The sequence below is a fragment of the Crocodylus siamensis genome, chromosome 4 (genome assembly GCF_052110815.1).
Source record: "Crocodylus siamensis isolate JL-2025a chromosome 4, ASM5211081v1, whole genome shotgun sequence".
NCBI classification, from domain to species: domain Eukaryota; kingdom Metazoa; phylum Chordata; order Crocodylia; family Crocodylidae; genus Crocodylus; species Crocodylus siamensis.
The window spans coordinates 163869542-163884166 of record NC_143398.1 but is presented as its reverse complement, the minus strand read 5'-3'; the positions used below and the strand labels follow the sequence as shown (position 1 = coordinate 163884166).

General features: G+C 43.9%; 1 protein-coding gene across 2 annotated transcripts in view; it reads left to right on the top strand.

Moving 5' to 3' along the window:
- The first annotated feature begins 2975 nt into the window (after positions 1-2975).
- WNT3 (Wnt family member 3) overlaps positions 2976-14625 on the top strand; it is a 70826-nt gene continuing 59176 nt past the window's right edge. The window contains exon 1 of one of the 2 annotated variants that reach the window (XM_090044746.1): positions 2976-3192. In XM_090044746.1, the coding sequence (XP_089900872.1) occupies positions 3113-3192 (80 nt within the window). In that variant the 5' untranslated portion in view covers positions 2976-3112. Of the gene's footprint in view, positions 3193-3342; positions 3363-14625 lie in introns of those variants that run through there. The other variant, XM_090044747.1, reaches the window with a different exon arrangement.

The window sequence follows — 14625 nt, the reverse complement described above, 5'->3', positions numbered from 1 at the left end:
CTGCCCAGAGGGAGATTGTCTTGATTAAACAGTGAGTAAGGTCTTTGGGATTTGAGCCCTAAATAATTGGGTTGTTTCCAGGAGATTGTCTCTAGGAGAAGCATTTCCTGGGATGCTAGAGTCTTTAAGGAAATGGGAATTTTATTCCTTGACGTACAAATGGCCAGATGCATTCTGTTTGGGTTGATTTTCATTCCTCTCTCCTGGTGTTATAGTCTAGAGTAGGGATCAGAATAGCCCAGTTTAAGTCACAGGTGAGTGGTTGTTAGGACCCAGCCACCACTTCTTGCCATTCAGCTGGAGTGTGGAACAGCAAAAGCACCCCTCTGCCAGAGCTCCAAGTGACTGACTGTGGTGCAGAGCAGGGAGAGCCCCCCATTTTCAAATGCTGTGGCAGCCGCCTGTCCTGTGAGCTGTAGGTTGCTGACCTCTGGTCTAGAGATTTCTGAAGCATCAGGATTCTCCACATCTGTAGATAGGAAAGTGAATGGTGAAACCAGTAAGTTGAGATGTAGAGAATCCTTCTTCTTAGATGCCTGGCTGGTGACACTCATGGTCCAACTGATGGTGAGATATGGGGTCAAAAAGAAAATTCCCCCAAGTCAGACTGGCTGGGACTTCAGGGAGTCAGGGGGGAGGGCTGATCTTCCTTTGCAGCATGGAGCACACAAGACCACCTGGACAGATGTTATCATGATCTCTCCTATTCCCTGCCTGTTACAAACAACAATTTAGAGTCCTGAACACTGAAATTCCTTATTTTAACCTAAGTTATTGGGCTCAGTACAGGTCAAATTTCATGGCCTGTGATAGTCCAGGCCAAATGACATGATATAAAAGTCCCTTTTGGCCTTCAACTGTATAAAAAGAATGGGCTGGTTGTAATATCTCCACTGACTGCAACCAACACAGCATGCCCCAGAAAGGAAACCTGCTCTGTGGTACTTTATATTGAGCCCATTGACAATTAGCATAAGGGACCTTACAGCAGATACAAAAATACACAAATACACTACAGTGTCCACCCATGCCCAGCACAGAGCCCCTGGCAGGAGGCCTCTCACTGACGTATAATGCCTGGTGAGATGACGGCTGTTCTTTTGATCTGGTAAAGCCCTCATATAGTTATACACTGTCCCTCAGGCAAGATCTATATTCCTAATTACCAAAATCATGGAATAAAAACTTCAGGACTTGGCTTAGTCCATGTCCATAGTTCTCTATGTACAGAAATATTTTTGGTGCCCATAGCGTTGGTACCTGGAGAGGCATTTACAGCTTTTAAAAGTGAGCAGATGCATTAAGTTGCCTGAGACCAGACCTCAAATTTCTGTTATTTCCACTCCCCCAGGCTTGATTTTATGTCTGCTGATCTGACTCCTTATATGCTTGAGCTTGTATAAACTGGATGGTTTATGTTAATTTGTATGAGCTAAAGATATCCTACTTCTTTTTTAAAAAAATACCTTACTGAGGGCCTGGATAGTTGCACATTTATATTTCTTTAAAGAGAGATCAGGGACTTACCACCTAAGAACATGTGTCCATTCATCCATTGCAACTGTTTCATCTGTCCAGACGGAAGCTGCAATAAGCAAAGCTATACCATAATCATTTACCCAAAAATGAAAGAGGGCCTAAATTATTATGGCTTAGTTTCCATTTACCATGGACAAAGCAAAAGCCAAAAACAAAATAGAAACAGCTGAGGTATGGTAAGATGTTTTGTGCCTGTTTGTCATTTGTGACCTCTACAATGCAACTGGCATGATAAGTAAGGATTAATGTTCTTCCATTGTATTCACATGTTATTTTTGCTAATACTTTGCCCTTCTGTGGCACCTCTCATCCAAAGATCTCAAACAAAGGAAGTTAATTTATGCACAACTGATGTACCAGTGAGGTAGGACATTATTCCTACTTCACAGATGGGTAAACAGAGGCACAGGGAGAGGAAGTAACTTTCCCCAAGTCACAGTAGACGAATGGTAGAGTTAGGAAAAGAAACAAACGGCACATCTACACTGCCTTCCACCTGTGCTAGAGAGCACTATAGTGAAGTACAGCATGCTGCTGAGTGCCCACTACACCCCAAAGTCATGTAGCCTTTGGTGCAGTGCTGGTCTCAGTGCTCCTCTGTCTTGGGAGTGTTAACTGGCATGTGCCAGGCACCATGCTAAGGGCAGCTACGTTGCATTTCTTCAGGTGCAGTGTATGGGGTGCGCAGGCCAGGCCTTACTGTGGCACTTCCTTGTGCAGTCCAGAGGCAGAGCAGATCTTCCCAAAAAGTCCAGACTTTCATCTCCTCTTCTTTAGCCATCACATTATATTCTTCCCCACTCAGGAGTCCTGACTCTGAAGCCTCCTTGCCCCAACCACTGCACTGTGCTGCCTTGATCTAAAGATTCAGACTGATTCAGTCCATGAAGTTAACTCACTTAAAAAAATGTAAAAGAGTACTCTGGCATGCCCTCACCACAACTCTGCTTGCCCACCGCAAGGGGTTAACATTTACCTTTGCTACCAACTAAAGAATCAAGTCATCTATCCCTTCCCCACCCAGGGATTAAGAGGAATCAGAAATATCCCCCTTCTTACCTTTCAAAGTGTTATCATGCCAATCCAGATGCAGGGGCTGCAGGGGCTGTGCGTCCTGGGCTCCTAAGTGAATTTTACCAAAAAATAAAAAAAATAAAATAAAAAAAAATCTAATTATCACAGCAAGGTCTCTTGTGAAAGGGTTTGTCTATGCCCTTCCCCAGTGAGGGCTAGGAACAAAGTTGTGGGGCCAGTGGGGGGGGGGGTGGGGGGGTTGGAATGATTGACAGCCCTGAACTATAGAATCATCCCTTACCTTAGGCCATGCAGTCTGATTGGCTGCCTGCTGACATCTTCAAGCCCTGCACTTTTTAATAGAAGCTTTTGGATGATCTACAGGGGGGTGGGGGGGGGAAGGCTTGGAGAGGTGCGTTTCTGACAAGCCAGAAAGTCATTCTGCACTTCAAGGGACTTTGTTCGACTATTTTTGTGGTGGGGGGGAATTCTTCATTTTCACCCTTAATGTTTTTCTGAAAACTTCACTCAGCTTTTTCCCTTGCACCAGCCTGGACTAATGGATTACCACCTGCTTGGATTAATTTTATATTTTCTCTTCAGTGGCACAAAGGTCTTAGCCGGTTACCCAATTTGGTGGTAAGATTCCCCTCCCCCCCCATTTTTTGTGATTAATTAATGAATTGATTAATTATTAGAGATGAGGTATATGGGGGGTTGTGTGTGTGTTCCCCTTCTCACTCTTCGCTCTCCACAGCTCGCCACGATTGTCTGCCTGATTCCAAATGCAATTTCTGCTGTTTTGACTGGTAATTAATTCAAAGTTTGGGATTCATTTTTAAAGGATATTACATAGTTTGCTGCTGGCACAAATTGAGATGTCTCTTAAAGTCTTCAGTCTCAGCCATTGTAATCATGTTTTTTAAAAATGTATACAGGGATATATTTTTAGTCAGTGTGCAATATCATTTTCATCTGTCAGAGGACTTTGCCTTTCATTTTTAGTTAGCTATCTCCTCCCCTTTCTTTAAAAAAAAAGATCAATCCATTATGATTTTTAACTCCATTTTCATTTTGACTGCTTTAGTTTTTGAGCTACTTTCTTTCCTTTTGTTGTATTCTGTCATGAATATTTAGTCTGGCAAATATTCTGGGGAACCAAATGGCACCTGTGAAAGTATTTGTTAATAAAACCCATGTAAGATTAATATTTTTAAGAGAAAATCACAGATACTAGATTTGTTTTCTTGTACCAACAGTAAAAGAAATCAGCTTTACCTTCCAATGTGGCTGATAACATGCCCTAAGCTATTCCACATTAAAAAAAACCATATTAACTGCACTGAATCAATAGCATTTTAGATCCCTACAAACAAAAATGTGACATACAAAAAGCAGGAGTCACTTGAAGACAGCAGATGCTGAATTGTTTCATACAATACTCCAGTCAATTTCTGTTTATCATCAGATCACTGGAACAAGACTCATAGGTCTCTGTACATGGCAGGTAGGAGGCTTTTATACCTAAGGGTCTATGAGGCAGGGGAGAAGAGTTGAAACTGGTTGCCTAAAATCATTTTACTGTTTTTCCCCTTCTGGAAAAAACACTTAAAATTATTATTATAATAATTATTATTTTGTGCAAACATAGAAATGAGAGGAAGTCAGTGGGAGCGAACTTGGAAATGGGCTGCCATGTCTGCAGAGTATTTTGAAGAAGGATTTGAGATGGATTTTCTTTTTTGGAAAAAGTCTGCTAATTATTGGGGAAATTAAGATGAAATATTTGTTATGGCTGGAGTGAAAGCCTGGCTAATACCACCACTAGGAGTATAATTCTTAATTCTTACAAACTGGGGAGACTCAAATGGCTAAATCTCAGCATTCGTCTTCCTGAAAAGTAAAATGTTTTCCTCACTCCGATCATAAGTGCTTAGTTTTAGGGCTTGAGCATAGGGCAAGAAGCACCCACCAAAACACAGACCTGTTGCTTAAATTCCTTTACACCTCTCTCCCCCTTGTTTAGTAAGCGGGTCACTGAAGCCCTGCTGCGTGGGCTTGGGGAGGGGGTGCCACCATTGGGAACACAGATCAAAGTTGCAAGGCTGTATGCAAAGACTACAACGTTCCTTTAGAAGCGGCATGGGCTGGCTGGACTTTGTTGCAACACCACCTCTGCTAGCGTCCATTTGGGTCTCAGCCTGAACGTGAACAACATAGCCAGTTAGCTCTCACTAAGTGGAATCAGGAAGTGGAGGAGATGAGTCCATGTTCGTTCTCACGTGGAGGTTCCCCTCCTCAAAATATCTCTTCTCCCTGTTCATAGGGAAACACACCACTTTGGTGTGCTGCTCTTCCCAGAAACTGCAGCAGGCTTCCCCTGGCAAGAAAGGATACAAAATAATGGACATGTTTTCTGGTCACTCAAGGAAGTAGCTGGGGCTTGGTGGACAGTGAGCATAGGAGGGGAGAGGGTTAAACAAACCAGCTGCATAAAAGTTGTCTCCAAGAAATCTGTACCTTGAATTGTCCAGTGTTCAAACTGCTGAAGGAATCTATTTCACTATCGTGGGGTGACTGTGCCTTAAGAAGGAAGTAGGAGGACATTGAATGACAAAGCTTTTTTAAGAGACTTTTTGGAGTGGAAGGGAACAAGCATCTGCAGCAGAGGCTACCTGGTTTCTTGTGGAGCCTCCCTGCTATGTCCATACTTTCTAAAGCAGGAGAAATTAGTTACAGCTCAAGTTCCAGAAATCAGGCTTCAGTTCAGTAAAGCCTTTGCACATACAGTAGTTTTAACTTTAAATACATGCTTAAGTCCCACTGGAGTCAGTGACACTTCAGGTACACACTTATTTTCTTTTTAGATCAACTCCTGACTCACTGTGCAATAGAGCTTAGCAGGAAGAACACCTTTTACAGACTGCCAATTTAACAATCCCTTCAAGTATCTCCATGGTTCCCATGACCTTTACCCATAGACCAGCCTCTGTGAGCAGAGTGCTGATTACCATGCCTTCAGGTAGGCTGCTCAATTTGGGATTCATAGGTCTATGCTATCAGATCAGGGCAACCAGACCAAGTATCTTCCTAGCACACAATGGAATACTTGACTCTTCAGTCTAAATTTCACTTTCATTTGCAGACATTTGACCCTGTTGGAGAACTTGGGTCAGAATGGTATACAGGAGACAAGTGTCATCCTGTTGTGGGGAGACTATTGCAACCAATGCTAGAGAAACACTGGGCAATGACAGAGAGTGCCAAGACTAGCAGAATCACTCCAAGGTCTCTAAAATGATCCTGATTTTTGTACAGCTCAATTAAAAGATCTGGGCAGGCTGGAAATGAACTAACCACATGGCAGGCAAGGGGTTGGGGACAGAAGGGAAAAAAAGTTCTGAGGGTGTTTTTGATTCATTTTATTTTATCAGCACAGTAAAATACAATCCCTCCCCTCCCTCCTTTCTCTTTTACTGTAACTGCCAGTGCCATAGTATTAGGCTGGTCATCACCACAGCACCTAGGCACCCAAAGATATCCTTTGTCCATTTTCTTAATATAAATTTGGCTTTGTACTTTCACCCTGTTTCCTGGAGATCAAGAAGTAACATGGGCTCATTAGTAGTGTTAGAAGGGTGACGTTAAGCCCAGATCTACCAGCTGCTTCACACAGATGGACCTATGCGCTTACTCACTGAAGAGAAAGAGGCTGCGGAGTAGAGATTCTGCTGTGCATTGCAGCTTGCCAGGAAAGAGCATTAGCTTGTCATACACACTTTGGCATGTAGCATCCAGACCTGGTAGCAGCAGCTGGACAACTGTGATGTAGAAAGTTTTGGAGCCATTACATTCCACCAATTGCCAGTCAGAAGTCTAATGTGGAGTTGTCCCAAGCCCAGCCTGGTGGGCACAAGTTCAAATCAAGTCCAGTATCAACGTCTGCTGGATAAATCTTTAAAAGCTTGAGCCTACTCTCTTACCTCAACAGACTTACTTTGCAGTCATTGGGTCTTCTCCTGCACTAATGGCTACAGAGCTAGATTGTAAGCCTCTCTTTCTAGTAATTAACACTAGAAAATCAGAATGGGGATGAACTCTGGTACTGCAAAGTTGAACCCACACCAAGTAGTGACTGTGATTCAGGCTCCATTTTATCTGAGACTGAGCAAGAGAAATTATTACAGTCCATGCTTATAATGTTCATTTTATATACAAGCCTTCCCAAAAGAAGCCCCAGTTCAGCAAGACTCTCACACACAGATGAAACGTTGAAGTGAATGGGAGTGCACATAGGCGAAAGTAATGTCCAGTTTGAATACTGCAAGTAATAAGAGGGTTGCACTAGATGACCTCCTGAGGTCCCTTCCAGTCATACTTTTCTATGAGTTTATAAAGAAGTGAACAGAAACCCACAATTTTGGCTTGTTCAAAATCTGGATCTACAAACTGCTTCTTGACCTCCTCTCTAAATAAAATATTTGATTATATACTCACTGGCCCTATTCCTTCCATGGTCTAGCTTCAAAAGTATGTTACAATTCAGTCCATCATGTCTAACTGAAAACAATTTCACTCACTAGACGCTGAATGGGCATGTCTACACGTGCATTTACACCAACTTAAATTTACTGCGCAGTAAATTACTGCTCAGTAAGCAGGAATAGGCCAGCATCTACACATGCAGGCGTTAAAGTGCATTAACACTGTGTGGAGGCTGACTTGGACTAATGTTAGTCCACAAACACAGTGTTAATGCACAGTAAGGCATCTATCTACATGTGTATTACTGTGCAGTAACTAATTCAGTGTAAATTTGATACCTGAATGATGGTCAGTGTAAGTCGTCATATATACTGCATAGTACAGGTATGCACGCATAGATGCGTGCCCATACTGCACAGTCATTTTGGTTACTGTGCAGTAAATGAGCACATGTAGATACACCCAATGTATAGCTGCTGGCATTCTCTGTAGTCTTGTAGTTCTCCTGCGATTTCAGTGGGGACAGTACACAGCTTAACTGCCCCAAGAGGTGAGTTCTACCTTGCCCTGAAAAAACACAAAGCTGTTCTATTCATTTCAATGAGAGGCATGTAGATATCTCCAGGGGTGGGTCTTTATTACTGAGGGGGTGTCTGGCTCTTTATTCATTCTGATGGATATTTAACATATGCCAACATGCCTCTCTCTATCTGCTTGAAATTCTATTTCTCCTGACTGCCTAAGACACCCGTCTTAGCAGAGTTTGGACTTGAGTAGATAGATATCTATATGGACAACACTATAACAATTCTCCTCCTCCTCCCAATGCCCCTCTAATGCCAAATGCACTATGTACACTGATGCATATCCAGAGTAATGCCCTTTTAAGTTATGCCACTATTTTGGATTGTATTTCAGTAACCAGCAGCTGGAATTGGCCCAATGGAGTTGCATCCATGAGAGAGGGCCTGCAGTGCCCCAGGTGACCTGAAAACAAACGGGTCTCCTCTTGTTGGTATGCTCTTCTGTGTAAGTTAGATGCATAGTAAGAGATTGCAGAAGCGAAGTCTGCTTTCAGGAGAGAATTAGGTGGTGTCCCACAAGGCAGGATGGGCTAGTGACAGCTGGCTGGAGAAGGGTGAGTATAGTACACTTTCTTCTTCTGAAATGGAAGTCTGAGATGTTGAGACTTGCTATCACTAATACAACAAAATGTCTTTGCCTCTCTCCAAGCACACACTGCACTTCTTCCTATTAGAGATTTTGTGTCCTGTCTGCCAAGAGGCCCTTCTTGTGTGAAGAGATATTGTAATGAGAACTGCCACAAGAAAGCCTTCCAGATAGTGCAGCCTTGACACCAGCAAGCACCACAGGTATGGAGTATCAGAGGTGGGGCACAGTGCCCTGGGGGAGAAACCTGCTCCCTGTCCCCACTGCACTGTGAGCAGTTTTTCCAATGATGCTGTAATACAAAATATACAAACAACACAGGAAACAAGGGCTCACTCCCTCCCCACCAGGGCAGCACTCACCCCTGCAAGCTGCTGTCAGGTTCCTTTTTGTCTGTTCAGTGACTTAGCCTCATAAGAAAGATACGCTTACTTGAGCTTGGCCTTTTGATAAGGATGCCATGTGTGATCTAGTAAGTCAGGATTCAAATCCCCTTTTGGGTAGGTGATTCTATAACCTGGGTGCCCTGCTTAGAGCACATGCCTTAACTGTTATACCCCTTTGCAAAATGTGGACGGCACTGTCCTTTCCCACGCCCCAGTCTCAATTTAGTGTCTGTCTATGGCCAAGCTAAATTGTAACAATGTAAAAAAGAGAGCCTGGAGATGTAGTGAATTGCTTCTGAGCATGCACAGTAGAGACAAAGTTAGTCATTTGCACCAAAAATGTACATGATTCAAGCTGTAATGCAAAGCTAAGTAAAATGCCATTGTGTGACTTAGATACCAAAAACTTAATTAAGGAATGCTTATGCATCTTCCTGCTGTATCCATGTAGGCACTGACAAGTCATCCGGGTGCTTTACAGCAAACTAGAGTGAAAGCAGAAGCATACAGAAATTACAAGGAAAGGCAGATAAAACCGTAAATCAGCTGCAAAATGAAGAGGATTTGGTTTAGCAGGTTTTGGCTTTGGAACATAAGGAAAGACCAGGCCATGGGTAACAGTGATTTCCCATAAGAAAGATGACAATAATGGCATGTTCCTGCCTCCTCAGGTGCTGTGAGGATCAATTCATTAAAGATTGTGAGGTGCCAAGACACTATTGTTATAGGGCCGCACATGTTCCTTAGGCAGCCGTATAACTGGATCCTGAAGTCCTGCCCACAAAAACACTGCAACAAGGCAGGACAGAATCCAGCACTTCATCTTTTGCTTAGAACTGTTACTAGTCAGTCTGAGAGGTTTTAGGGCCCAGTAAATGGACAGAAAGCTGATCATAAGTTGAAGACATGTGAAGGAGGAACTAAGCAGCTTAATCTATTTAATTTGTCTAAGAGATGGGTAAGCAGTCCCTTGATCTCAGTCCATAAGTGCCTGCAAGGCAAACAGATTTCTCCTAGCTGAAGGCTAACAGACCTAATCCAGCACGGCAGAATTGGATTCAACAGCTGCGGGTTCCAGTTTAACAAACTCAGAGCAGAAATAAGGTGCCTGTTTTTACAGTTGGAAGAGATCAGCTGGGATGTTGTGGGTTCTCCATCATTTGAGCTCTGTATTGTTTCATTAACCAGGGGAGGGAATAGACTAATTTTATCACTTCACAAGGATCGTTTTCTCCCCCTCGGCCTCCTCCTATCTGTGTCAATCTGAGTGAGAGAAAAAAAAATCCCAGATCACCCAGCACTTAGATCTGAGAATAAATGTATGTCTCCCAGTACACCACCCTTGTTTTTTTACCCTATTTTGTTTATTTTCCAATGCTTTGCAAAGCATTAATCTTCAAGTCTGATACACTTTTATTCTATAATACAACCTTTTCTATGCCCTGTACGGAAAAGAGCTGCTAGTCCTTACCACTCAGGTCTTCTGTGACTACTGCACTGGACATGAAAGCTCACTCGGGAAGTCTGAAAATGATCCCATTTGCATATAGCATGTTATGTATTAAGCAATGACTGAAGCTGGGGAAGGGTATTACAGAATAATTTTATATTATGCACATGTAAGTAGTAAGTAAGGTACCAGTAGGCCAGGAGCTGAAGAAAGATGTAACTGATCCAGCTGCCCTGTACTGACCTTCAGCTGACAAAAATCTATAAATAAGGTACCAAAATGCAATGCAGAGGGTGCCATGGGGGAAAAGCACAGGTAAGGAATGAGAGTGTCTCATCAGATCAGGGTCATCCCCTTCCCTCCCACCCACAACACGTGTTATGCTAACGTTAGAGAAAGGCAGATACATATTGGTAAAAGGATGGTCTTGCGGTTAAGCCACAAGTCTGGAGCTCAGAAGAGTAGGGTACAGTTCTGCCTGTGCATCGCCCTGGGCAAGTCAGCCACCTCTGAGACAGATGGGGATTTTTCAAATGGGAAAAGCAGTAGGTCCTTCTCCAGTTAGTTTTCTGCCTTGCCCACTTAGATGGCCAGCTCTGCTGGGCAAGGCCTTGCTCTTCTGCACATCTGTGAAACCTGCGTGTCTGAGGGCCACTAAAGACTGCCATAAAAAGCAAATTATACAAGATCTGGGAAATAATTATCTTTTTCTTCCCCCTCCCTATTAAAGCTTGCACATCAACATCTTTTTCCTTAGCAAAACGTCTTTCTTCCATTGCTTATGTATATCCATTGGTTTGTTGTTGTAGGCACTGATTTTGGTTTACTGCAGTAAACCAGTTTTCAAGAGCCCCTGTTGGTTAGAAAAGCTACAATTATTAGTGCAGCACAGGCACTGAAAGAAGAAGGAAAGGACAGCTGAAATGTTCTGTGGAGAAGCTTTATTCTTAACAGCATCCCTGTAAGGAATTTCCAGCCCTGGCCAGTAGCTACATCAGTGTCCCAGCTTCTACATGACCTCCCAGTGCCCTCATGCAGATAGTGCTACAATATATTTAAAAGATGAGGTCTCATCATCCAAACTCATGCACATGCCTGACTGGGGTGAGTCTAAGGTTCTAGATCAGTGGATGGCAACCTACATTCAACAGGCCAGATCCAGCCTGCCAAGCCATTTCATCAGGCCCAAGAATCCTGGATATCAGCACGGCAATTTGGAAGCAGTGCAGCAGTGTGGGGGGATTCAGTGGGAGCTGGTGGCAGAAGCAGAGTTGGAAGCACCAGCCTGCCTTAGACTGAGCTATGTTACATCAGCCCTTTGCTCCAAAAAGGTTGCTGATTCCTGACCTAGATAAATTGGTTCAGAGAAGCCAAATTCCAGTCATCAAAAACTCAAGAGGAAAACCCAATAATCCTGAAACAGCAAGGTGTAGGACAGTGCTCCGAGTCACAAGACCTGAGTGCGATTTCTGGCCCTGCTACTGACCTACTGTGTGACCTGGACACTGTTTCCTCTCTGCTGTTTTCCTGACTTGCCTATTCAGACAGTAAGGGCTATATTCAATACCTGCCTAAGTCTTGACAACACTTTGCTATTCAGTAGACATCTCATGCCTAAGCCCTATCAGGATTCACAAAATAGGCATTCTCCTGCTTAGATCACTTGCAGGGCCAGATCTGTGTTCTAGGGTAAACCCCAATATAATACGAATGTGCCCCATTCCCATTATCCAATGGCCCAGTGGTCAAGTTAGATTTTGGGAATACCTCCTAGGCATTTCCTGCTATCTCAGGAGTACTGAGAATACTGTGCTTAGGGGCATTACTCTCCTCACAGGTTGTTCAGGAAGTACATGAGATGATTGGCTCTGTGGATGCAGGGAGAGCAGTGGATGTGATATACCTTGACTTTAGCAAGGCTTTTGATGTGGTCTCCCACAGTATTCTCACAAACAGGCTAAGGAAATATGGACTGAATTAGTGGACTATACGGTGGATAGGAAATTGGCTAGATCTTTGGGCTCAAAAAGTGCATCTACATATTGCCGTACAGCAACATAGCAACACATTATATCACTGTATAGCGTGTTACAGCAATGTAGCAAACACATGGGTCTACACGTGATCGCCAGCTACATTACCATAGTGGTGCACTCCCCAGTTACAGCCTGCCACTCCAGCAATGTAACAGCAAAATCTAACTGTGTGTTGCATGCATGGCACAGTAACCACCTATACTGTGCTGTGCTTTCGTACTTACAAAAGGAAGTACTAAAGCACGGCGCCATAGTAACATTGCCATATGGCAATGTGTAGATGTGCCCAAAGGGTAGTAATCAATGGCTCGATGTCTAGTTGGTAGGCAGCATCAAGTAGAATGTCCCAGAGGCTGGTCCTGGCGCTGGTTTTGTTCAATACCTTCATCAATGTTCTGGAAGATGGGATGGACTGCACCCTCAGCAAGTTTACAGATGACATCAAGTTGGGGGGAGTAGTAGATATGCTGAAGGTTAAGGCTAGGACTCAGAGAGACCTAGACAAGTAGGAGGACTGAGCCAAAAGAACTCTCATGAAGTTCAATAAGGACAAGTACAAAGTCCTGCACTTAGGACAGAACAATCCCATGCACCGATATGGGTTGGGGACTGACTGGCTGAGCAGCAACTCTGCAGAAAAGGACCTGGGGGTTACAGTGGACAATAAGCTGAATATGAGCCAGCAACATGCCCTTGTTGGGAAGAAGGTTAATGGCATACTGAGCTGCATTAGTAAGAGCACTGCCAGCAGATCGAGGGAAGTGATTCTTCTCCATTTAGCACTGGTGAGACCACTTCTAGAGAACTGTGTTCTGTTTTGGGCCCGCCACTACAGAAAGGATGTGGACAAATTGGTGAGAATCCAGTGGAGGGCAACAAAAATGGTTATGGGGTCAGGGAACAGGACTTATACACAGGGACCTACTGAATTCGGGATGGCTGCCCCCCACAATTTTGTGGTCCAAGTCTGGCACTGGGTACCATTTTTGCAGCAGAGCACAGGAACCCACCTCCCATAACTCTGACTGGTGAAGGGGCCCTGGAAGTCCTGCCCCTCCCTGGAGCTTGACAGATGGGTGGGACTTCTGGGGTCCCTTAGTCAATCAAAGATGTGGGAGGGGAGGTGGGCCTGCCATGCTCTGCCGCAAAAATATACCCCCTCCACTTCTCTCCCTGTGCTTCAGTAAAAAAGGGCTTTCCACTCTTTTCTGTTTTTGCAGCTCTTTTTTTATTCCCTGCTCACTGCCAATTTTGTGCCTTTTCATGATCTCTGCATTTTTTCATGGGGACCCACCGAATTCATGGTTTCCATGAAAATCACAAAATTGCAAATTTGCTAAGTCCCTACTTATGAGAAAAGGCTGAGGGAACTGGACTTATTTAGTCTGGGGAAGAGAAGACCGGAGGGATTTAATAACCACCTTCAACTACCTGAATGATGGTTACAAAGAGGATGGAGCTAGACTGTTGTCAGTAGAAGCAGATGCCAGAACAAGGAGCAATGGTCTCAAGTTGCAGCAAGGGAAGTTTAGGTTAGACATTAGAAAAAACTCTCACGATAAGGGTAGTAAAACACTGGAACAGGTTACCCAGAGAGGTTGTGCATTCTCCATCTTTGGCGATTTTTAAGACCTGGCTAGACAAAGCTATGGCTGGGATGATCTACTTGGGGATGGTCCTACTTTCAGTACCATCCCCAGCTAGACTTGGACCTTCTCAGGTCCCTTCCAACCGTAATTTTCTATGATTCTGTGGGTGCTTATACACGTGCACTTAGTCTGATGGAGTGTGGTAATTACTGTTTCCCAGCAGACTCCAGTGTCATGTGTGTCAGTGTCCCTATGCTGAAAAATGGTGGCAGGGGTACTATAACTAAAGCTCTCTCAACAAGTTTTAGTTAAAGTGCCCCCACAACCAATTTTCAGCACAGGGTCACTGACACACGATGCTCTGGGCACTTTAATTAGAGTAGCCCTCAGAGCCATTCTAATTAAAGCGCCTCTTCCCCCCATCCCCTCCTCCCCCCCACTACCTCCTTAAGCATGTGTATAAATGCCCATGATTCCAAGGCTGGGTTGTAAATTCTCTTAGGTTGCAGGGGACTTATAAAGTTAATTAGAGTTGCAGTGCCTAGATCCTAGGTTACGAATTTGAGTTGCAGTGCCTAAACCCTCTCTTTCTCCCCGTGAGTATGAACAGTGCCAAGCGAAAGGTGGCTATCATCCTGCCTGGAGCACCTGTTACTGGAGCTGGAATAATAAACACTGATCATCCTGGGGAGATGGACAAGGAGATCTCCCAAACTAAATGCCCGACTTTACCTTCAATAAATGTACAGTGACAAGGAGGAATCAACTGCAGAAGTGACAGGTTCTTCCTGATCCTTCCAGGTCTCTCTGTATGTGAGAACCACATCAGCTGCATTAATACTTATAGTACATGGCTAGAGCATATTCAGGTACAGGACAGGGAGCTGAAGTCTATTTTGCCATGTTTACCACCAGCAGAGCTGCCAGCTCAGTCTCTGTTACAGAGCCTTTCCTTT